Source organism: Planococcus citri, chromosome 3 (genome assembly GCF_950023065.1).
Source record: "Planococcus citri chromosome 3, ihPlaCitr1.1, whole genome shotgun sequence".
Taxonomy (NCBI): Eukaryota; Metazoa; Arthropoda; class Insecta; order Hemiptera; family Pseudococcidae; genus Planococcus; species Planococcus citri.
This window is the reverse complement of record NC_088679.1, coordinates 4927386-4948560: the sequence shown is the minus strand read 5'-3', so window position 1 is coordinate 4948560 and position 21175 is coordinate 4927386. Positions and strand designations below refer to the sequence as shown.

Genomic DNA, 21175 nt, shown 5'->3' with positions numbered 1-21175 from the left:
CAAGACTAGTTTGATAATTTTAAACATTTTTGGAAAAATACAAGCCCCCCTTCCATTTTTAACAAAAATTAGAACGGTTTGAAAATTTTGGCAAAAAATGTGACTTCTCAACAATTTTTAAACTATTGACATATTTTGACATTTTTGGTAAAAATCACGATTTTCTGGGAATTTTGCCAAAATCTGACCTTTTGACAAATTTGGAAAGTAAAAACGCATATTTTTCTACATTAGGCATGAAAACATAATTTTTCGGCGATGTTGACACAAAACAGAATTGTTTAGTTTGAAAAAAAAAAAGACAGGAATCTTTGGACATTTTGACGAAAAATTAGAACTATCTTGGCAAATTTGGTAAAAAGGCAGGACAGCTGGAAGTAGGGAAAAACCGAAAAAGGAATAAGCAGAACTTTTGTACTTCCTGTTTTCAGTGTTTGGAAAAAAGAAAAGTGTGTAACAGGAATCCAATCTTAGCTAAGACTCTAGCTGATTTGTTCAAATCTTTTAAAGCTGAGATGAGTAATTTTTTCAGAATTGAATTTTCAACATTCTCGTGCGATACTGATACAAAGATAAATCATATGTACAATTATTCATAATTAATCAACACCGCAATATATTCATTTCTTGAAATATCACAATCATACGAATATCAAATACAACTTCGCAACACAAAAAAATCACAAATGAGGTATCTTCATCGAAAGTACCCAATCAATCACAATTGTGCATCTCTCTGAACGTTACAATCGCAGAAGAAATGAATCACAAAACTCGTTTTTAGTTCATCAAGTAATCCTGATCAGTTCTTCGGAAACATCACAATTTTTCTGCAAAACAATTTGTTATCGTACTGTCAAAAAAAAAAAAAAAAATGAAAATCGTTTCCATTATTAAGTAAAATACAAAACCATGTAGTTCATTTACTTACCAAACCGAATAGGCGCGTCCAAAAAATAACTAGTTGACAATACTTGATACGATCTCAAAACGACTTCATTATATAAATCCATATCCATCCAATTGAAAGTATCTTCTCTGAAAACAAAATATGCAATCATTAGCAAAGTAAAGTCAATTTTTTCATCAAATTAAGTTAACTCAAAGATCAAATAACAATATAAATAACTGAATCATTATCAATTACGTAAAGTTGCATTTTACAGTCAATCGTCACTTGAAGAGTTATTAAAACAAGTAGTGAAAGTCAATGAATTTAAAATATTTACCTGCGTTTACGAAGTGTTATTTTATTACCCATTCAAGGTAGAAATACGAGGTGAATGAATCCGCTATCGTACTTGTTTGGGTAGGTAGTTGTCTAATTCCTTGTCTTGTTCCAATGCAAGTTATCTGTTATTTTTGGTGTAATAAACGTCTAGATGGCACTTGTAATGTAAAACAGTTTTGTTTTCGCCCCCAAAATTGTCAAAAAAAAGTCCTATTTTTTGGCAAGTTCTCGCAGTAAGTAGAGGTACAGTAAGTATTATTTTTAATAATAGTATAATAGTAATGAGAAAATGCAGTTTAACCGTACAAAAATATATATTATACGCATAACATATTTTACAAAAATAAAAAAAAATTGTAAATTGTCATGCTTACCTTAAACAATAAGCAAAGTACCTAATAATTAAATCTATCGAGTAGGTACGTAGATCGTTCATCTACTACGTAGTCATTTATTTAAAAATCAGTAGGTGAACAAAAAATTGTTTATTCTTCGGTTAAACTATGAAAATAGTCTATTTATATCCTCTGAGAATGTTCAGTAAATTTAATGTATAAAAGGTATGTTATCGTCAATATGTTGTTTTCGAGTAAACTGGCACAAAAAACGTGAGTAGCAGTTATTAGTTTGTAATCTTACTACTTACAGTCCTGTAAACAAATAATCACAGTTGAATCTATAAAACAATCGTGAAGTATAAAAAAGTAAAGTATACTTTCAATCAGGCAATCCTGCACCAAATTAAATAACCTGATAGGATTCCCAAGTTGGCTTTATTTAATTGAAATAATTTTTTATTGTTTGAGTTATTTAGTATTTTGTAAGTCAGTTCGAAATCATGTTATGTATTTTACAATGATATATTTTTCACTTTCGAAGCTAATAAAACGAATAGGAAAATTCGAACAGGATTGAATCCTTCACCATCGCATACTAAGCAGATATAGCAGGAATTATACAGCACCTAATGTGGTACGATTATGATCGAGTCTCATTAAGAAAAATACTATAAGTATTAGTACCTGGTTACATCGTATCCGTCTTCTTTCTTTTATTACTGGGTTCGGTTTTCGGCTCAGCTGGCAAAACTTTAATTGAAACGCCAGAGATTAATTTATCATCGGTGACCTATGAACAGAAATAACAGAATTACTCATGGTATAGTAGTTCGTAGTTAAATCAGGAAACTATGGCGAGGAAAAATTGATTGAATAAGGGTTCGTTCTGTTTTCGTTTTCAGATAAAATTTTTCTCAGTAAAAGTTCAGTTCTAGGTTCAGATTCTTGTTTTCGTTCGAAATCAATCAGTTTCTTCGGCTTTGGTTCAAAGTTTTTGGTCATCCATTCCCATAGAAAACTGGCGAAAAAAGATTACACTTACTTCAATGGCTCTCTGAGCTGACTGAGAACAAGTGAAATACAAATAACCATAATTTTTTCTTTGCAAAATACTGGCACCAGCGAAATTACCAAATCTACAATACACATCGTATAAAGCATCTAACGGAGGAGCAGTTGGATGGCCAACGAAAAACAACCTGCAAAAAAGTTCAATATTGAAAAATAGTCATCGTACATTTCTCATTTCACTAATCAGCCTTTAACTTACCGCATTCCAGTATTTTCATTGAAAGCAGATTTGGGAAGAACTTTTTGAGGCGGTGGTAATGGAAAATGGCAATACGAAGATGAGCTCCACTTTTCAGTCACTTCATCAAAACCCAGAGTATCTAAAAAAAAATCGTTCGTATTGATTATTGAGAAACACAATTATACTATTTAGGTAGGTTCTAGAAATAAAAATGTTCAGCAATACTCGTAATATTCTTACCAGTAGAGATTCCTGCTGTTTTTAGCAACGCTGTCGCTTCAGAAAGGGCTTTCGTTAAAGCACTGAGTTTTGAATTAACTTCACGATTTGTATCCAAACCGACAGGAGAGGAGCTTCGATGTTCGATGATTTGATCCCCTCTATAATCACGTTTAGCTCCGATACTTCCGCCAGCGGATATATTACTCGTGTAACTTGGAGCTGTTACTATGGCTGGTCTAAATAAGCAAAAAATATTGAAAATCATTCATTAAAACCCATCTCTCTTCGTTCGACAAATATTACGTCGAATAAGAAATTTACTTATTAACTCCTTTTGATTCTACACAAATGTATTCTCCTAATGGATACTCCAATCCTTGCAGTTTATTCAGTGCATATTCAGCAGCTAGAGCCGAAGTGTAGGTAGCTACTACATCAGTTCGATACATCTACAAATGGATATTTTTTCATTAAAAGTTATCATAGGTACTAAATCTCGCTCAAATTAGCAAAACGAATAACGAGTGATAATATTCTTACGCTTTGCGAAGTAATTTGTATATTTCTTAAACCAGGAGCTATATCGAACAATCGAAATATGTGATCTTTGTTCAACTTGGAAGAAACCGTAGCTTGGAAAGAGTCCTCACCCTGAATACTGTCTCCGCTCACATGGAGATCTACAAAAATGGAGAATTCAACATTATTGGATTTATATTCAGAGATACCGCCGACCAGTGACGACTACAGATTTCCAAAAAAGTGGTATAGATGGACGTCATTATCATTATCATTATCAGCGACCTTCAGTTAGTCAAATTTACAAAAAAATGTTTGCACCAACATTCTCTGAGTCACAAAATTGGAAATTTCCTGCAATTTCAAGAAGGAAGCATAATACTGAGATCTGACAATCTGACATGAACATGAAAACGACGTCACGAACCCCCCCCCCCCTTCTCCAAGACAAATTTACAGTACTCGATTAGTCCACAAATTCATGGATTCTGTTTTTGAAAAAAATGCACATCGTATTTACGACAAACTGGTTAAGTTATACAATCTTATCATTATCAACACGTTTTTTTTTTTGAATCAGCTTACAATTTTTTGAGCTATTTTAAATTGATTTGTCAGCGTTGAATTCTAATTAATTTTTTTGGAGTGATGACAAATGAATTTTATTTCAAGTGAATTTTTTGTGGTGATTTAGAATACATTTTTTAGGTAATGTTTTTCGTGGCGATTTCAAATTGATTTTTTAGTGTCGAATTCGATGAATTTTTTTGAGTGACGACTAATACATTTTTTTGGAATGATTTCGAGTGAATTTTTTGCGGTGATTAATAATGATTTAAATTAGAATTTTTTTCGTGATTCTTTCAAATGTCATTTTTGTAGCAATTTTTAATAAATTTGTTTTCTGGTCTTAAGAATAAATTTTCTCTTATTTTGAATGATACATTAAAAAAAATGTTTAATGATAAATGAATTTTTTGTGTTTTAAATGTTGTATTCTAATGTTTTTTTTTCTTCTAGTGACAGCATAAATATGATTCTTTTAGAATTATTCAGGGATTTCCAGCCAATTATCGATTAGCTTTTGGCTATCAGCTTTTAGCTTGATTTTCATTAGCTTAAATAAAGCTGGCTATTGGCTGGCAAAATTTCATTGGCTGGCGATTGGCTGGCTTTTGGCTTACGAACCTTTACAAACACAAAAATACATGTGACCCCTCAAAATACTCGTTATGACGTGTAGACGATTATTAAAAGAACACTTTTCATTTTTGTGGTGTCAGTGAGTGTAAGACGTGAGTCACAAGTGAAAAAAAAAAATAAAATATCAGAAAAAATTTTTAAAAAATTGAAAAATTTTAAAATCACTCCCAAGTTCATTAGCTTTTGGCTATTAGCTATTGGCTGGCAATTTTTCATTAAGCCAGCTTTTGGCTATTGGCTTAAATACCATTAGCTTGCATCAGCTATTGGCTTTTGGCTTTTAGCTATTGGCTGGCTGGAAATCCCTGGAATTATTTCAATTTTTCCTGGTAATTTAGAATAAATTGTTCAATGATGATTTAGTTTGGAACTTGGTTTGATTAGTTCAAATTATTTTTTTGTGATAATTTTTATGATACATTTTTTTGGTGATTTTTAAAATGAATTTTCACCCAGTGATTTAAAATTATATTTTTTAAAATTCATTTTTTTGAGGTATGACAATTTTCGGAATTATTTCAAGTGAATTCTTTGTTGTATAGGTACTTAGGCACTTAAGAATAAAGTGTTCAATGATGATTTAGTGTGAAACTCTTTCATGACAATTTCAAATTAAATTTTTTTGGTGATTTTTAGAATGAATTTTTGTGTAACAAAAAAAGCAACGCACACAGCTCGAGGTCGCTGAGTCCGATCCCAGAGTCAGTTTTTTGTAACGGTTACTCCTTCATCGAAAAATTTGAATTTTGAATCGAAAAAACACAGTCAATTTTATCACAAATGTATATTCAATTATTTTTCAAAAAGATTCAATTTCAATTTTTTGCCCGATTTTTAGTTAAGAAAAATGCAATTCCCAAACGAAAGAAGTGTTATGGTGTGAATTTGACTCCAGAAATGAATTCACCGCACCACAAAACACTACTATTGCCCTTTCTACTCGTTTCAAGACAAATAAATTTTTTCACCAAAAAAAAAAAAAAATGCACGAACAACAACCAATTTTTGGAATTATTTCAATTTTCAGAAAAATCGAGTAAGAAAAAATTATTTTTCTATTTTTCGACCAATTTCAGGTCACCGAGTCCAAATGCAGTGTCCAATTGAAGCACCAGACAATTGTCCTACTTAATTTTTCAGTCAAAAATGGGCAATTCCCAGGAGAAGGAAGCATCTCTGTACTCGATTATCCCTCAAATTCATTTTTTTTTTTTTTTTTTTTTACAAGAAATCAGTGTTTATTCTAAAAAAAAAACAGTATAAAATTTTGAAAATTTCTCAAGTACAAGTATACCTTAAAAGGCCTCTAACGAAAAAAAAAACCTGCACCACTTTTTACAATCTGTGTCCTGCACTACTATTGACCTAAGCTCGCTTACCAATCTTGCTGGAGATATTATTGGTTGGGCGAGGAGAAGGAGTACTAGTATTTGAATACGAAGGATAACTAGAAGAATGTTTAGCATTACTGGAATCAGCAGGTTGCAATTTCTCTTTAGGTCGAGCTATCACAGCTTTATATCCTAGCTCGTTTTCACCACTTTCTACAGCTTTGGCAGCATCGTGTACTCTGGAAAATTTCAATATAATGAAAGTATGATTTCGAGATGAAAAAAAATACGTACGTTCGTCGAATAATTATGAAAGTACCTCGCGTATGTTACATAACCAAGTCCTCTACTTTCGTTGGTATCTTTATGGCGTAATAATTTCACTGTAGTAACGTCTCCAAATTTCGTGAAATACTCTCTAATATCATCTTCCGTGGCAGTTTTTGGTACGACGATGAATAATCGAAAAAAACGATCTGGATCATCGTGATCAGGTCCTCTTGATTCTCCTCGACTGAATAAAATCAATAAAATGAATTTTTTTAGAAGAGATAGGGTAAGGTGTGTGTTTAGGTGTTTACATCGTTAAAAACACCAACCTTTTGGCTATGTACACTTTGTACACTCCGGTGTGTCCTGTGATAGGAGTATTGTGGAGTTTTTCCATGGCAAGAGCAGCTTCCGACATCTTAGGGAATTTAACATACGCAACTCCTACGAGAAATAATAATTTTTCATTTACAAGTGTGTACTTGAAATGTGAGGAAATGAGCAGTTAAAATGTGCCAACGTACCTTTAGAATCTCCGGTAGCTTTATCTTTAACGATGAACACATCTTGGACTTCACCAAATTGGCCAAAATCGTTTCTCAGTTCGGTTTCTGTAATGGGATCCTTTCTGTTGTAAACGACAAATAATCTGGAATACGGAGGATCGTCAGTTACGGTGTGTTCTTTTATTCCTCCCGAAACCATCGTGAATAATAGTATTAGTTTAAATAATTGATTGAGCTGCAAATTTAATATCTATGAGCACAGTATTATTAAATGGGCTACAAGTTACAACAATTTGATAACTTCGATTTCAGCTGATGCTGATAATCACAACACCTGGACATACCTGGAATTTTTGCTCAGGTGTTGTTGTACGTAGTTTAATGTTTCGCCGCTAGTTGCGCTAATGATTCCAATTTCCATGTTTTGACTTTTGATTTTGAATTTTTGATTCTTAAAAAATGATTCCTGAATCCTGATTGCCTGATTGGGTTCCAGGTTCCAATTCCAACTTTCCAGTTCGACCTAAAACTTGAAAGTTGAATTTTAAAAATTTTCAAGGAGCCTTCCAGCAGTTCCAGCCTTTATATTTTAGTTTTTTTCAGAAACTTTGTGAACAACGCAAGACTCTTGTTTGGCGAAAAAAGAGGATTTTTATTTTTTTGGGAAGGCAATTGGGATGATTTTTGGACGTTTTGGCAAAAAAGCACAAATTTTTAGTAATTTCGGCAACTTTTCTTTCGTCCACTCCACTCACCAAAATTACACTCTCTGAGCTCTGACAATTTTCACAAAAAAAGAGAATTTTTCGACAATTTATTAGGCAAAAATAGGATTGTATGGACAATATCTAGATAAGAGTAGGTAGAACTGTTTGTCAATTTTGGAAAAAAATTGATCTTTTTTCCAATTTAGCAAAAATTAACGGGACATTCGGCTCATTCCATGTCAACTCAACCAACGTTTTTGAGTCATGTCTTCCGATTTCAGTCAAATTTTTTTTACAATGTATACCCACCCAGTAAATAAGAACCCCGCAATTAGTTTGGTCCCAGCCCCCTCAGGGGGCGGGTGGGGGGGCTTACATTATTTTCACATTGTATCGAGGTACTCAACTTCAGCGGCCCATTCCTCCAAAACTATGATACTTTGATCAAAACTGATTTCACAGTTCGAAAGGGCATTGCGTTTAGAACTTTTTAAACATTTTGAAATTTTCAAAAGCTGAAAGTTGAAATTTCAAATTGAAAGTTCAAATTTCAAAATGGCGCTGTAAGTGGGAGCTACCATTTAAAATTCTGAAAAAATTCCCATAGATGTACCTTTACTACCTTTTGATGCTTTTTGGAAATATTTAATTTTTGAGATGGGATCTCTCAATGGAGGGGGAGCACCCCCACCCCCAATTTTAGGCGAAACTTTCGAAAGAAGAACTGGGGCATGTGATATATCGAATTCTATGTTTTTGGTGACGCTGAACACGAATATGACGTCAGATTTATGATTGGACCCCATCCACGGCCCCAACGATTTTTTTGGACTTCAAACTATTGGGGGAGGTTGTGGGGGCCATGGGTGAAGTCGATTCTAAAAACTAAGGCAATATTCGTGTTCAGCGATATCGAAAACATACTATTTCATGTGTTACATGAATGTAACCATTTGGGAGGGGTCACCCCTTTTGGGGAGGTGCTGGGGGCCGTGGACGGGTCCAATAAAAAATCTGACGTCATATTCGTGTTCAGCGTCACCAAAAACATACTATTCCATGTGTCACACGAACAAAACGCTTTTTTGAACTTTTACCCCCTTTGGGGAGGTGCTGGGGGCCGTGGATGAGGTCCTATCAAAAATCTGACGTCATATTCGTGTTCAGCGTCACCAAAAACATAGAATTCGATACATCACATGACCCAGTTCTTCTTTCGAAAGTTTCGCACAAAATTGGGGGTGGGGTGCTCCCCCCACCCGCCCCCTGAGGGGTCTGGGACCAAACTAATTGCGGGGTTCTTACTTACTGGGTGGGTATATATTGTAAAAAAAATTGAGCGAAATCGAAAGACATGACTTTCAAAATCGTCTTTTTTTGGTTGAGTTGACATGGAATGACCCTAACACTTCTTGACAACTGACAAGTGCACTAAAAATGGACTTTTCTTTATTATTTTGCCGAAAACTGACGCTTTCTGGCATTTTTTTTCGAAAATTAAACACCTTTGACTTGAGCAAAGAGCATTGACTTTGAAAGTACAAAATGGCGAAAAAGCACATTTTTTGCAAGATTTTGATTTTTTAGGACATATTTCTGAATAGTTTTTGCAGTTTCTCCTGGTTTTTAAATTTTTTTTACAAAGTTTTAAGATTTTCACCCCCCTCTTCCTAAAAAAAATCAAATTTGGAAAAAAAATCCACATACGCACCTGCTTCTTGTGACTATTTTCTGAGACTGCGGAAAACAAGAATTTTGAATTTTGAATTTTGAATACGTATGTGCACAGATCTCTCGGGTACCGTCACAAAATCTAACTACCTTGTACAGTCACAAAATCTAACTACCTTGTAATTTAATTTTTTTTTTCAAAACCACCTGGAAATACCACTAAATGATTACACAAATAAGAATTTTGGCGATTTACTCAATTTTGAGGAAAATACTCAGGTAGTTAGATACTGTGATGCTAACCATTGGTACGCGTCACAATATCTAACTACCTTCTTTTTTTCGCTGAAAATACTCAGGTAGTTAGATACTGTGATGCATACGCGTCACAATATCTAACTACCTTTTTTTTTTCACTGTAAATCGCGGGAGGATGTGTGCGGTGGTTCTCCACTACGACGAGGAACATTCTCGTGATGTTAAGAATGCCAAATCAACGAATCGATCTATTTTATTTTGAAAAATTATGAAAAAATTTGCAGGTATGTGTTGTATGAATTCATGTTTTATTTCCTTTTTTTTTTTTTTTTTGTACAAGCAGCTACAATATGCTATAAAATATGTACCAAGTATAACATTCGAAAGCTGTTACAAAAAAACAAGTAACTACACAATGACTAGAAATAATTAGAATCCATATTCCTCCCATTCTGCAAGATGGCGAAGCAAAAAGTAAAACGTTTCCCCTACATTTTTTTTATTTTCGTAAAATTGCCTCCGCATGTATTCGTCTAAGTAGGAGGCTTTTCGATCCTCAGGCACGGTCATGACATCCTTCCTCCGGAGGAACTTCTTCACTCTTGACCAGGCCGCCTCAATTGCCTGGGTATGAACTCCTGTCTCCGGATTTACGAAATTCGAGCTGTGGTTTACAGTTTTCCTTCTAATTAACTTCACTCTTTTGAAAAGAAACCTCCCTTCAGCCTCCAAACAATTTTTTGGTTCTCTTCTATGAAGCTTCCAAAATGAGAAAAAAAATCGAAGATGAAAATTGTTTGGAAATTTCCAGTTCTGGTCAGAATTATTCTAAACATTTTTCCTCTTAAACAATAACCTCTCTCCGTCCTCAAGTAAATGTTTTTCATTTTTTCCTACTGGGGGGGGGGGAGCTCAAAACACGGAAAGCAATATTGTTTTTGAGAACCAAGGAAGCAGATCTTTTCTTGATGATAAGATTATTTAGAAATATTCTGACGCTAAAATGAATGTTTTGAACAAATTAGGCGAATTTTCAAAATTTTTGGATACTTATTACTATTTTTTTCATTTTGGAGGCCTTCAGAGATAAAATTCCTAACAACTTTTTAAGGGGAATAAAGAAAAATCGCAAATTTTTTTACAAAAGTGATGAACAAAAGATACCCTAAAGATGGTGGGAAGAGAAAAGGGAGGGGAAAAAGTGGTTGCCACTCTTGCATAATGTCACTTACTTAGGTATGATCACTCACTAAAGAGTTGGAGTTGTCTTCGACTTTTTTCAGGGTTTCTTTTTTAAATTGAAGGGCCCAGTTCCAAGTTGGCCTAAGTCTATTTTTTCCGTTTCGAGAAAAACGCAAATACTTAACTGTTTTTCTCGCCCTTCCACTTCAATAACAAATGATGTGATTATATGGTTGTGAAGCTTGATCTTTCGGTAATATAACAGAATCTAACTACCCGCAATTTTTGCAATTTTTTTTTTTAAATATTGCAAAATTTCCAGAAATGTGGCGAGGGAACAGAATTTTTGCGGTTCCTTCAATTTTGAGGAAAATACTCAGGTAGTTAGATACTATAATTTTTCAAAATAAAATAGATCGATTCGTTGATTTGGCATTCTTAACATCACGAGAATGTTCCTCGTCGTAGTGGAGAACCACCGCACACATCCTCCCGCGATTTACAGCGAAAAAAAAAAGGTAGTTAGATGTTGTGACGCGTATGCATCACAGTATCTAACTACCTGAGTATTTTCCTCAAAATTGAGGGAACCGCAAAAATTCTGTTCCCTCGCCACATTTCTGGCAATTTTGCAATATTTTCAAAAAAAAAATTGCAAAAATTGCGGGTAGTTAGATTCTGTTATATTACCGATTTCTCGTGTTAAGATGGATTGGGGGGGGGGTCGACTTGGAATTTCTTTTGGGTGGATTTAAATGGAGTTATTGGGTTTTTTGAGGGGGAGTGGGGTCCGGGGGTTGAGGTGGAGGTGAAATTAACAATGAATTTTCTTGTGATAATTTCAATTTTTTCGTGATGATTTAGAATAATTTTTTTGATGGCGATTCAGTTTGGGATTTTTCATAATTTCAAATGCATTTTTTCGTCGCAATTGGCAAATTGTTGAAGGGTGATTTAGAAATTGTGAAGAACTCTTCTAATAGATTTTTTTGTTGTGATTTTTAAAATAAATTTTCCAGTGGTGATTTGATTTTTTTTTTCAAACTCAGTTTAGAATTTTTTCGCAGTTATTTCAAAATAATTGTTTTTTGTTATAATTCCAGACACATTGGTGCATTTTTTTTTCGTGGTGATTTAGAATCCAACATCCAACTTTTATTGTGATTGGTGATATTAGCCTAATTTGGAATTTTTTCATCAGCCACTGACAGATCCATTTAAATGCAACAGATCACGTCATGTTTAGATACTTTTTAATTGAGTTTCATTATAGAAGAAGCTACAGGTTTTCATTACGAGAGAAATAAAAAAAAATTGAAACAAGATCGCGTGACAGCTTTTGGGTGTGGTCCACCGTGTGCAATAAAAGCGATACGATTTTTTAACATTTTCCTACTTGAATACCTTACCAAAAGTTCTGTTTTCTTCTCCGAGCATCGCCAAAAAATATCAGGTAATCTTTTCGAATATAAAACTGCACTTTGATAATTGTATATCGATGAATGCATGCTTGAAATTTGATACCTACCTAATTTTATGAGCACCTGCAATAAAAAAAAAACAACCTCATCACGTTTTTCTTTTCATTTTCATTTTTCAGGCGTTAACAAGCACGCAAATTTATCAACATTCGCGTATAGTAAATAAAATCTACCTACTATTTTGTGCAGGAATTTCATCTCACTCAATAATGCTTTAAAAAATCATGCAGTCAATATAGTGAAAATTTATTGAACATGGAGCATAATTCGACGACTAATGATTCCGGTGCAGTCGATGTGATACTAGGATCGAAAATTATCGGCGATTTATTAGTATGGCACATTTTGTCGATCATTTGTGGCCTTATATCGATAAAATGTAAGTGAAAAATTAAAAATTCGAGTAACGTACAAAATCTTGACAACATAAGCATTGCATTCCTATAGCCTATACCTACTTATACATAATGAAGTATAACTTATTTTCACAGTGATATGGTTATGCTGTTGTGTAAGTTTTCGAATTCCTCGAACGAAGCAAGAAATAGAAGCGGATTATGTTCGAAAACAAATCGCTAAAAAGTTTCGCAAACAATTGAATTCAATTCCAGATGGTGAAATGGATGAAATGGATTTGACAAAAGGTGATTATAAAATTTTGATTTTTTTTTTTTAAATTGTGAAATAAACATTGACATTGGTCGTTTAAATGTCAATTTGGAGTAAATGTAGGAATAATTTGAACGTTTTCGTTACATAGATAGGTTCTTGAACATTTTTCACTTTTAAACTCACTTATAAATACCACCTACCTAGCTGTTGAACGAGTCCGATTTGAATTAATGACCGATGAACAGAAAGAAGCTGAGCTACGAGCTAAACAAAAAACGTGTCATTTTCGAGAAGATTTCATAAATGAAAAATCGCAAACGCAAGATAAAACCTCCATTAGCAGTGATCCTTTAAATGCAGGTTGGTCGTAAAATATATAGATATAGGTATAGAACGGTAGGCACCAAATAGGTACTTTCAATTAGTAATAGGTAAGACAAGTAGGTAATTGAACGTTTACTTACCTATTTGAATTTTGAAAAATAATTATATTTCGTAAATTTATTTTTTATACAGGAACATCTGAAGAGAAATTAATGGATGATAAAAACAACAGTCAATTGAATAATAAATTTGTGACCATTGTGAACGCTTTCAATGTGCTGAAATCGAAAAAATCTTCCAAACAAATTACAGTCTAAATTAAAGTATGCAGAGTAATAAGGTTTTCTGTTCTTCTTATTCTTAATAAATATTCAGCTCGAAAGTGTATTCTATAAATGATTTTATTCCAAATTTCATAATTACATTTAATTAGTAAGTATGTGTGTTTCAAGACATCCATATAAATATTTTAATGATGCAGAAAAAAACATCAAAATTAGTAACCACTGCATCAATAAACAAACTTCGGGCGCCTTTATCAAAGCGAGGGAAGGGCCTGTGATAATATCAGGATGTTTCAGATTTACTTACTAAAATATCATGTCGGTAATAGTATTTTTTACTTTGTGGTAGCTGCTGCTAGTTGCCACTGCTCAATATCATCGTAGATTAGTTCAGTGTTGATGCATTTCATCGTACACTGTTGAAAGAGCGAAACATTGCGTCAATGCGTAAAGCATCCGGTCAAGTAATTATTTTTTTTCATGAAAAAGTGTATTCCTTGAAACTGAGAAAATTTGGTAAGTACCTACCTAATGAACAATAATAAAATTAATAAGTACCTACCCAAAACTGCATTATAAGATAGGTATACCTTAATAAATTATTTTAAGGTTAAGAAGGGAATTTTATAAACAGATTTTAATCATTTTTACTGATTGTGAGGTTATTGGTCGTGATTTTTGCTCTTTTCTATTTTACAGACTTCGAAGATGTACTTTGTGAGAATCGCTGCGGTTCTATTTTTGATACTGCAAGGTGCTATAAATTTTGCAGAAAGTAATGCGGTAAAAGACATAACGTAAGTAAATTTTCATATTCAAGTTATCCCCCATCACTCATGACCAAATTTCAACTGTCCAAATTGATTTTTCGATTTTTGGCGAACTGTCAAAAATTCGAAATTAGCCATTTTCGGCGATTTATGCTCTTTTCAAAAAAAAATAATGTAGGTAGGTACCTATTTATTCAGTAAAAATAATTAAAATTAGTCCAGATATTAATATCAACTCTCTCGAACCACATTGGAGATTTAGATTTTTCCAAAATGCTCCAGAAAGAATGAAAATTTATTTGAACAGTAAAAATTCAGTTGTGGCTCATTCTCAACTTGTTTGAAGCGGTTAAACCTTCATTCGAGCGGACTCTCAAGTGAACACCTCGAGTGTTTTTTTTACCAGCATTTCCAATTGAGGAGGTGGATAGCAAAACGCAATAACTCCATTTTTGGTTTTTTTGGGAAATTAGGAAAAATTGTCAGGAGGGGAAGGGTGGGGGGTCGAGTTCCGAAATTGGTGTCAAATGAAAGGGGAAGGTGCCACAAATAAAATTTCCACTCAATTTCAAAATTTCGGTCACCTGGGTAAGCACAGTGAGGAAAAGAAAAAAAAGTTATTGCGTTTTGAATGCAAAATTTTTTTTTTGGTGTTTTTCTGCAAAAAAACGTATTTTTATTTGAAAAAATTGATGTTTAATCGAGAATTTTCGATAAAAAACAATTAAAAAACTGGAATGTCAAATTCAAACAATTCCTGTGTGTGATATGGCATTCAGAGAGTGGCAACGAAAGCACCATTTTTTCAAGTAACTCCTACCCAACGATTTTCAGTACCCACCCGATGAAAAAAAACAGTGTTACCACATCTGCGCAACTGAAATGTATAAAAAGTAGTGGAGTTATTGCGTTTTGCAAACAAAATCTCATTTTTCAATGCATTTAGCTCTAAAATCAGACTTGTTTTCCTCGATTGCGCTATGATATTCAACTGATGGACAAAATCTGACACCGGGAATGGATTCCCCGTTGAATTTTACATAAGGATAGATATCAAACTCAATTTTCGTAATTTTGGAGTTATTGCGTTTTGCTATCCACCTCCTCAATTATATTATTAAAACATTCCGGTCAAAAAATGCACTTGAGGTGTCCTCCTGATAGGATAATCAGGCCAAATGTACATAAATTCGTTAAATTAGACCACAATAGGGAAGCCACAGCTCAATTTTTAGCTGCCAGAGTTAATTTGCACACAATTCTAGAAGAAAAATTCTGAAATTCTGAGGAGATTGAAAATTGCGCTGGAGGCTGTAAAATGACTCGAAATGGTGAAATTCAGATGAAGGAGGAAAAAATCTCAGAACTCTCTCTACGAACAAATTTTTTTTCTTCATTTTTTTGAATCAGGTGTGTTTTTTTTTTAAAAATATTTTATAGTATAAAAAATTCAAAAAAATCAAAAATATTTGGTTCAGGGGGTTTGAATTTTGCACGAATGGTTTCGTATTGTCCAAAACCAAATTCTCATTTTATTTCGATTCGTTTCAGAATTCAGAGCTTCCGGCGTGTTTTTTTATTCTTCCAGAATTCCAAAATTTCCCCAGAAAAGCGTGAAAAGTAACTTTGGCAGCTAAAAATCGAGTTGTGGCTTATTCTAGACTCATATTTATTGATTTTACCCATATTGGCCCCTATTCTTAGGCAGGCATCTCGAGTGCAATTTTTTTTCAATTTTGAAATTCTGGATCTGGAGAAATTGAAAATCGTGCTGGAGGATCCAGAATCATGAATGACAGGAAATGGTGAAATTCAGATGAAGGGGAGGGGGAGAGATGATGGGTTGGTTTCAGACCAGACGAAACCATTCGTGCAAAATTTTAAAAATTTCCCTTCGAAGAGAAAAATTTAGATTTTTTGAATTTTTTTCTTATAGGTCAAAATCACTTAAAAATTGTGGAATTTGGATGGGGAGGGGGGGGGAATTGATTTTAGACGAGATAAAGCCATTCGTGCGAATTTCAAAAATTTTCCTTCAAAAAGAAAAATTTAGAGATTTTTTTGAATTTTTTTCTTGATATCAAAGTTCAAAAAAAAAACACACTCGAGGTGTTTGACTGTTCACCTAAACATTGAGCCAAAGCAGATAAATTGGTTAAACGGGCCTGGAATAAACCACAAATCGATTTTTAGCTGCCCAATTTAATTTCCGCACCTTCTGGAGAAATTTTAAAATTCTAAAAAAATCAAAACTTGCGCTGGAGACTCGAGAATGATTTGAAATGAAGAAATTCGGGGTTGGAGGATTAGTCTTAGGCGAAATATAGGTATAGCCATTCATGTAAATTTCAAAATTTCCCTTAGAATAGGAAATTTTTGCTTTTTTGAATTTTTTCTACAGAAAAAAAGTAAATTGAGGCGTCTGCCTGCTAATCGAGCCAAATGTGGAGAAACTCGTTCAATAGCTGAGTACTTGAGCAGATATTAATCTGCATAATTATAACCAGTTGATTTTTTTTTTCCATTTTACTTTGAAGTAAATGCAAGCATTCCAACAACGAGCAATCTTCCATACAATTCAAATTCTCCAAACATTTTCAAGACTATGTTAATTATGTATTATATTTTTAGACGAAAAAATTATAAAGAATAATAGACTGGATATTAAGTAGAATAATACACTCAAGTCCCCAAATATGTATGAAGATAAAAGCTGAAACATAGATTTCCGATATATGAGGGAACAGGAAGCTGTGTATAATCAGTAATGATAATTATAAGTACTTCCTAAAATATTGGTCTTGAAACTTGACTTGTTGTACTCAATTAATTTATTCCAAGTCTAAAATAATATAAGTTTTTCCATCAGCCGGATAGCCGGATATCCTAACGTTGTATGGATCAATTATTAGGGGGAGGGGGTGTATAACTTGCATTTCTTCTATAGCTGATATGAAGAACTTGATGAATTTTGGGTATCAAAATTACGACTATAACTACACAGTACCTATGTCCAAAAAAAATGAAGAAGGAAGATTCTTCGGGCACTTCAATGCATTTAAAAAAAAAAAGTCCCTACTGTTTAGATCCTTTTGGGGTCAATCATGAAAAAAATTGTCTAGATTAATTACAATTAGGGTAGGCTAGCATAGGTTAGGTTTTTTAAAATTTTTATTTACCGATTTATCAACCTGTATTATTTGTTCACAGGCACGAAGATATTAGAGATGCTATATTATCTCTATTACATCAATTCCGAGACAATACGGATAAATTAGAAAGACACGAGTTACGAGAAAAGCAGTTAGGAGATCAATTGAAAAAAGCTTTTACCAATGTTGAGAAAAAACAGAATTCCGAAGAAGTGTACGCAAATTCTATTATGGACCTTCTGCAAAATATCAGCAAACGATTAGAGACATTGGAGAATGTAGTTGCCAAAGTGAGTGTAAAATACATTTAATTGCTAAAAATAAACACAAACATTATAGGTACACTTGGGCATGAAAAAAAAACTTAGGTACCTACCTACCTACCTACCTACCTACCTACATTGATAAACTCTAAATTTCTTATGTTTTTATCAGGTTGACAGCGAGCCTACCATAGAGACTCCAAGTAAACTCGAAGAACTACTTCAGATCAAATTCACTAATTTGGAACAAGCTATTCAAACCAACAAAGGAGATTTGCAAACCGCCAACAATAACATTAATCAAATTCACCGCGTTTTAGTCACCTTAAGTACCACCTTAAATGATAAAACCTCTCAAGATACAAACACAATGAACACTCAGCTGGCGAGCTTACAGTATAAACTACAAGATCAGATCACAAAACTCCATGATACTATGATAGAAAAAACTCAAGATTTATCAAATAAAGTGGCTGAAAACTTGAGAAAATCGGTAAATTTGGAAGGATCTTCTCAATCGCATTTATCCGCTGATAGCTTGCAAATCATCAAAAACGATTTGATTGAATTCAGCGAGAGAGAAATTAATAAACTACAAGAAGAAATAGGTAGGTTGAATTAGTTTTTTTTGTTTTTGTTACCCTACCTTGAAAATCTAAAAAAACTACCTACATTTTTCTGTTCAAGGTAAATCACTTCAAACAGTAACCCAAGAACAAGACAGTATCTTGGCAACTTTAACCAATTCTGTCGGAGCCATGGATTCCTTAAACCTAAACATAAATAAAAACTACGAACACCTCTCGAAAGAAATGAAAGGCCTGTCAAAAATTGAACAAGTTTTAATACAAACTGCCGATAACGTATTGGATATAAAACGAAGAATGGAATACGGATCTCACGAAGTTCTCCTAGAGGTTACTGACCTCATCAAAGAACAAAACAAAGACTTCAATTCAAGTGTAAACAAACGCTTCGATGGAATCTCTTTCGACATACAAAACAGTCAAAATGGTGCTTTGACCAATCTAAGTTTGAAAATCGAAACTGAAATTAGTCAAGTTTGGAGACAAATCGGAACCATGTACCAAACACTGACCAATTCAGCCGATACGTTGGATAAATTACAACAACATACCGAAATCTATGTAAATGGTAGTTTGAAAACCTTAGATCTGATGGAGGGTAAAGTAGGCCAAATTACTGGCAGAATGACGGAAGTTGATGATAATTTGAATTACTTGTTGGGTCGATTGTCTTTGGTCACTCAAGAATTCAGTCAGATCAAAACTGGTTTAGGAGATGCGTTGGATAAAATAAAAGGTACTTTTGCAACTGTCCAAAGTAAGGTTAAGGATATTGGACCAGGACCCAATCCGATCGAAGAAGATGCACCAGGTTGGAAACTATAAAATTGTGTAAAGGGTGAAATTTTCTTACAATGACATGTAATTTTTTTAAGAAATGAAATAAATAAATCAGTTAGGTACCTATGTTCATTTTTACTGCAACTTTTTCATTTTGATTTCTAAATTTCAAACTTTTATTTTTAGTGGAAAAATTAAATTAAACGCATATTACAGCTGGATAAAATAACACTCAAAATTGACCCTATGAAACTTCTGATTTTAATATTTATATTTGAAAACAACCCTCCCTTTTCATTATTTTTTGGTCATTTTAAACTTGACTTTGCAAAGAAAAAAATTCTACTTCAGAAAAAAAAATAAGACAAAATTCATCCTCTTGCGGGGAAAATTATTTATTTTAAATAATCGATGTCGAAAAAATCGATTACCTACCTACTTACTAGTACAGTCATTTTAGCAAAATTTTTAGTCAAACCTCGGAAAAATTGGGGAAAAGCTGAATTTTACATTATTTGTTCAGATTGGTCTCTATAAAACAACCCATCAAAAGTTGCACCCCGCAACTTTACCGCTACCCCCGCAAGAGGTCATTAACCTTTGCCGATACAGGCTTTTTCGGTTGTATCGCCGAAATGAAGGGTCCGAGAGGAAATATGTTCGAACAAAAATTATTCTACGTAAAATTTCCCATCAGTATGACCAGTTTAGTTTTTCTAAAAATGGCGATTTCACCCTTACTAAGGAGGGGGTAAAGTTGTCAATTTTATGAAATAGTATATTACACAACGAGGGCCGAAAAAGTGATTTTGGACGAGGGTGAGGTTTGTGACCCGAACGAAGTGAGGGGAACAACTCACACGAGTTCAAAATCACTTTTTCTCCGAGTTTAGTGAAGTAATTTTTCCTGAACGAGGGTGGAAAGTACTTATTTTTACATCCGAGCGATTCTCGCGAGGTTGGAAAAGTAGTACTTTTCACCCCTAGATAGGAAAATTGTTTTAAAAAATGAAAATCGACAATTTAAAACGTGAATTCGATTCACAGTAGACTCGAAAATATCTTGAACAAAGTTGCACACCGAACTTGTCTGCAACCCCCGCAAGAGGTCATTAACCTTTGTCAATCTACGATTTTTCGGCTATATCGCCGAAATGAATGGTCGGAGGGGAAAAAGGTGATTGAACTAAAATTATTCTACGCCAAATTTCCTATAAATATGACAAGTTCAGTTGTTCGCGAAATTGCAATTTCAGTCTTTTGCGGTGGGGGGCGGGGGATGGTGAATTTTTAATTCAAAGTATATCTATGTATTGTATTATATGTATATATATGATATGCGCGAAAAAAAGTTACCTCAAAGCACTTAGGCAACGGACTCCATGTCATCTGTATCACCACCGTCATCCTCACGTACTCTCGTTCTCAGAATTCATTTCAGAAACTTTGATGTGGCTTTACTAACAAAATCGCGGCTATTTTAATTGATAAGCCCGCCGAAATCGCAGATTTTGCTTTCCAACCTAAAACTCGGACGAAATTTTTAGAAAAAGACAAAGCTAGATCGAAAGAGCATGCAAAAATTCATCAGCAGTCGAAATTTCAAGTGCAAAAGTGTATTTTTTCTATTTTCGGTTTTTTGAAAATCAAAAGGCTAAACATGAGAAAAAAATCAAAATTTTACCAAATTGATTTAGAAGGACGAAATTTGGAATAAATCCTATTTTCGACCGGCCAAATCGATTAGAAACTATTTCAAACCATTTTAAGCAGTTCTGGAGCCTCCAGCAGATTTTTGATACCTGTAATTCCCACAAAATTTTATCAAAAGCTGTTGGAAGGCTAAAATTCATTCTGTAAACTAATTTCAATACGCTAGGGAGTCGACTGCAAGTAGATTTCAGGTCGTTTTGGAGCCTCCAGAGACTTTTTGGAAATTACTGGAGCCTCCAGCAGATATTTCAAAGCTCAAAATTTCCATAAAAATTCACAAAACCGAGTTGGAAATCCAAAATTCACCCTGTACTTCAATTTCAATGCGCTATCAAGTCGACTGCAGGTTGATTCAAGTCATTTTGGAGCCTCCACCAATTTTTTGAAAATTCCTAGAGCCTCCAACAGATTTTAGAATTTTAAAAATTCATACAAAACAGTTGAAAAGCTAAGATTTACTCTGTAATCTAATTTCAATATGCTATGAAGTCGACTACTCGTAGATTTCAAGTCGTTTTG

At 33.7% G+C, this 21175-nt stretch overlaps 3 protein-coding genes across 7 annotated transcripts; 2 read left to right on the top strand and 1 right to left on the bottom strand.

Moving 5' to 3' along the window:
• Positions 1 to 589: 589 nt before the first annotated feature.
• Positions 590 to 7179, bottom strand: LOC135839621 (RNA-binding protein 45-like). Of its 4 annotated transcripts, none has more exons than XM_065355724.1 (13): positions 6891 to 7179; positions 6696 to 6810; positions 6416 to 6610; positions 6145 to 6335; positions 3584 to 3723; positions 3365 to 3492; positions 3062 to 3279; positions 2840 to 2960; positions 2612 to 2768; positions 2254 to 2359; positions 1230 to 1881; positions 932 to 1038; positions 590 to 853 (listed from the first exon to the last, which is right to left on the bottom strand). In XM_065355724.1, the coding sequence occupies exons 1-10, from the start codon at positions 7069 to 7071 to the stop codon at positions 2258 to 2260; spliced, it is 1548 nt and encodes a 515-aa protein (XP_065211796.1). In that variant the 5' UTR covers positions 7072 to 7179; the 3' UTR covers positions 590 to 853; positions 932 to 1038; positions 1230 to 1881; positions 2254 to 2257. The 4 variants fall into 4 exon arrangements, with proteins under 4 accessions (XP_065211796.1, XP_065211799.1, XP_065211797.1 ...); XM_065355727.1 differs by having other exon boundaries at positions 590 to 830; XM_065355725.1 differs by lacking the exon at positions 1230 to 1881.
• A 4829-nt stretch (positions 7180 to 12008) lies between these two features.
• LOC135840245 (transmembrane inner ear expressed protein-like) lies at positions 12009 to 13494 on the top strand. 2 transcript variants are annotated; one of them, XM_065356681.1, is made up of 5 exons: positions 12009 to 12143; positions 12291 to 12550; positions 12663 to 12815; positions 12988 to 13143; positions 13300 to 13494. In XM_065356681.1, exons 2-5 carry the CDS (start codon positions 12427 to 12429, stop codon positions 13422 to 13424), a joined length of 558 nt encoding a protein of 185 aa, XP_065212753.1. In that variant the 5' UTR covers positions 12009 to 12143; positions 12291 to 12426; the 3' UTR covers positions 13425 to 13494. The 2 variants fall into 2 exon arrangements, with proteins under 2 accessions (XP_065212753.1, XP_065212752.1); XM_065356680.1 differs by having other exon boundaries at positions 12020 to 12143; positions 12361 to 12550.
• A 224-nt stretch (positions 13495 to 13718) lies between these two features.
• Positions 13719 to 19065, top strand: LOC135840244 (uncharacterized). The gene is made up of 5 exons (XM_065356678.1): positions 13719 to 13907; positions 14091 to 14188; positions 17372 to 17603; positions 17749 to 18184; positions 18264 to 19065. Exons 2-5 carry the CDS (start codon positions 14100 to 14102, stop codon positions 18986 to 18988), a joined length of 1482 nt encoding a protein of 493 aa, XP_065212750.1. The 5' UTR covers positions 13719 to 13907; positions 14091 to 14099; the 3' UTR covers positions 18989 to 19065.
• Positions 19066 to 21175: the final 2110 nt, after the last annotated feature.

Excerpts from the sequence above, each read along its gene's own strand:
- LOC135840244 (XM_065356678.1), top strand. The coding sequence starts at position 14,100 with ATGTACTTTGTGAGAATCGCTGCGGTTCTATTTTTGATACTGCAAGGT. Across the intron at positions 14,189-17,371 it reads AATGCGGTAAAAGACATAAC|GCACGAAGATATTAGAGATG; the intron begins GTAAGTAAATTT and ends ATTTGTTCACAG. Across the intron at positions 17,604-17,748 it reads TGGAGAATGTAGTTGCCAAA|GTTGACAGCGAGCCTACCAT; the intron begins GTGAGTGTAAAA and ends TGTTTTTATCAG.
- LOC135839621 (XM_065355724.1), bottom strand. The coding sequence starts at position 7,071 with ATGGTTTCGGGAGGAATAAAAGAACACACCGTAACTGACGATCCTCCG. Across the intron at positions 2,961-3,061 it reads AACAGCAGGAATCTCTACTG|ATACTCTGGGTTTTGATGAA; the intron begins GTAAGAATATTA and ends ATTTTTTTTTAG. Across the intron at positions 2,769-2,839 it reads AATGAAAATACTGGAATGCG|GTTGTTTTTCGTTGGCCATC; the intron begins GTAAGTTAAAGG and ends ACTTTTTTGCAG.
- LOC135840245 (XM_065356681.1), top strand. The coding sequence starts at position 12,427 with ATGGAGCATAATTCGACGACTAATGATTCCGGTGCAGTCGATGTGATA. Across the intron at positions 12,551-12,662 it reads TGGCCTTATATCGATAAAAT|TGATATGGTTATGCTGTTGT; the intron begins GTAAGTGAAAAA and ends TTATTTTCACAG. Across the intron at positions 12,816-12,987 it reads TGAAATGGATTTGACAAAAG|CTGTTGAACGAGTCCGATTT; the intron begins GTGATTATAAAA and ends CCACCTACCTAG.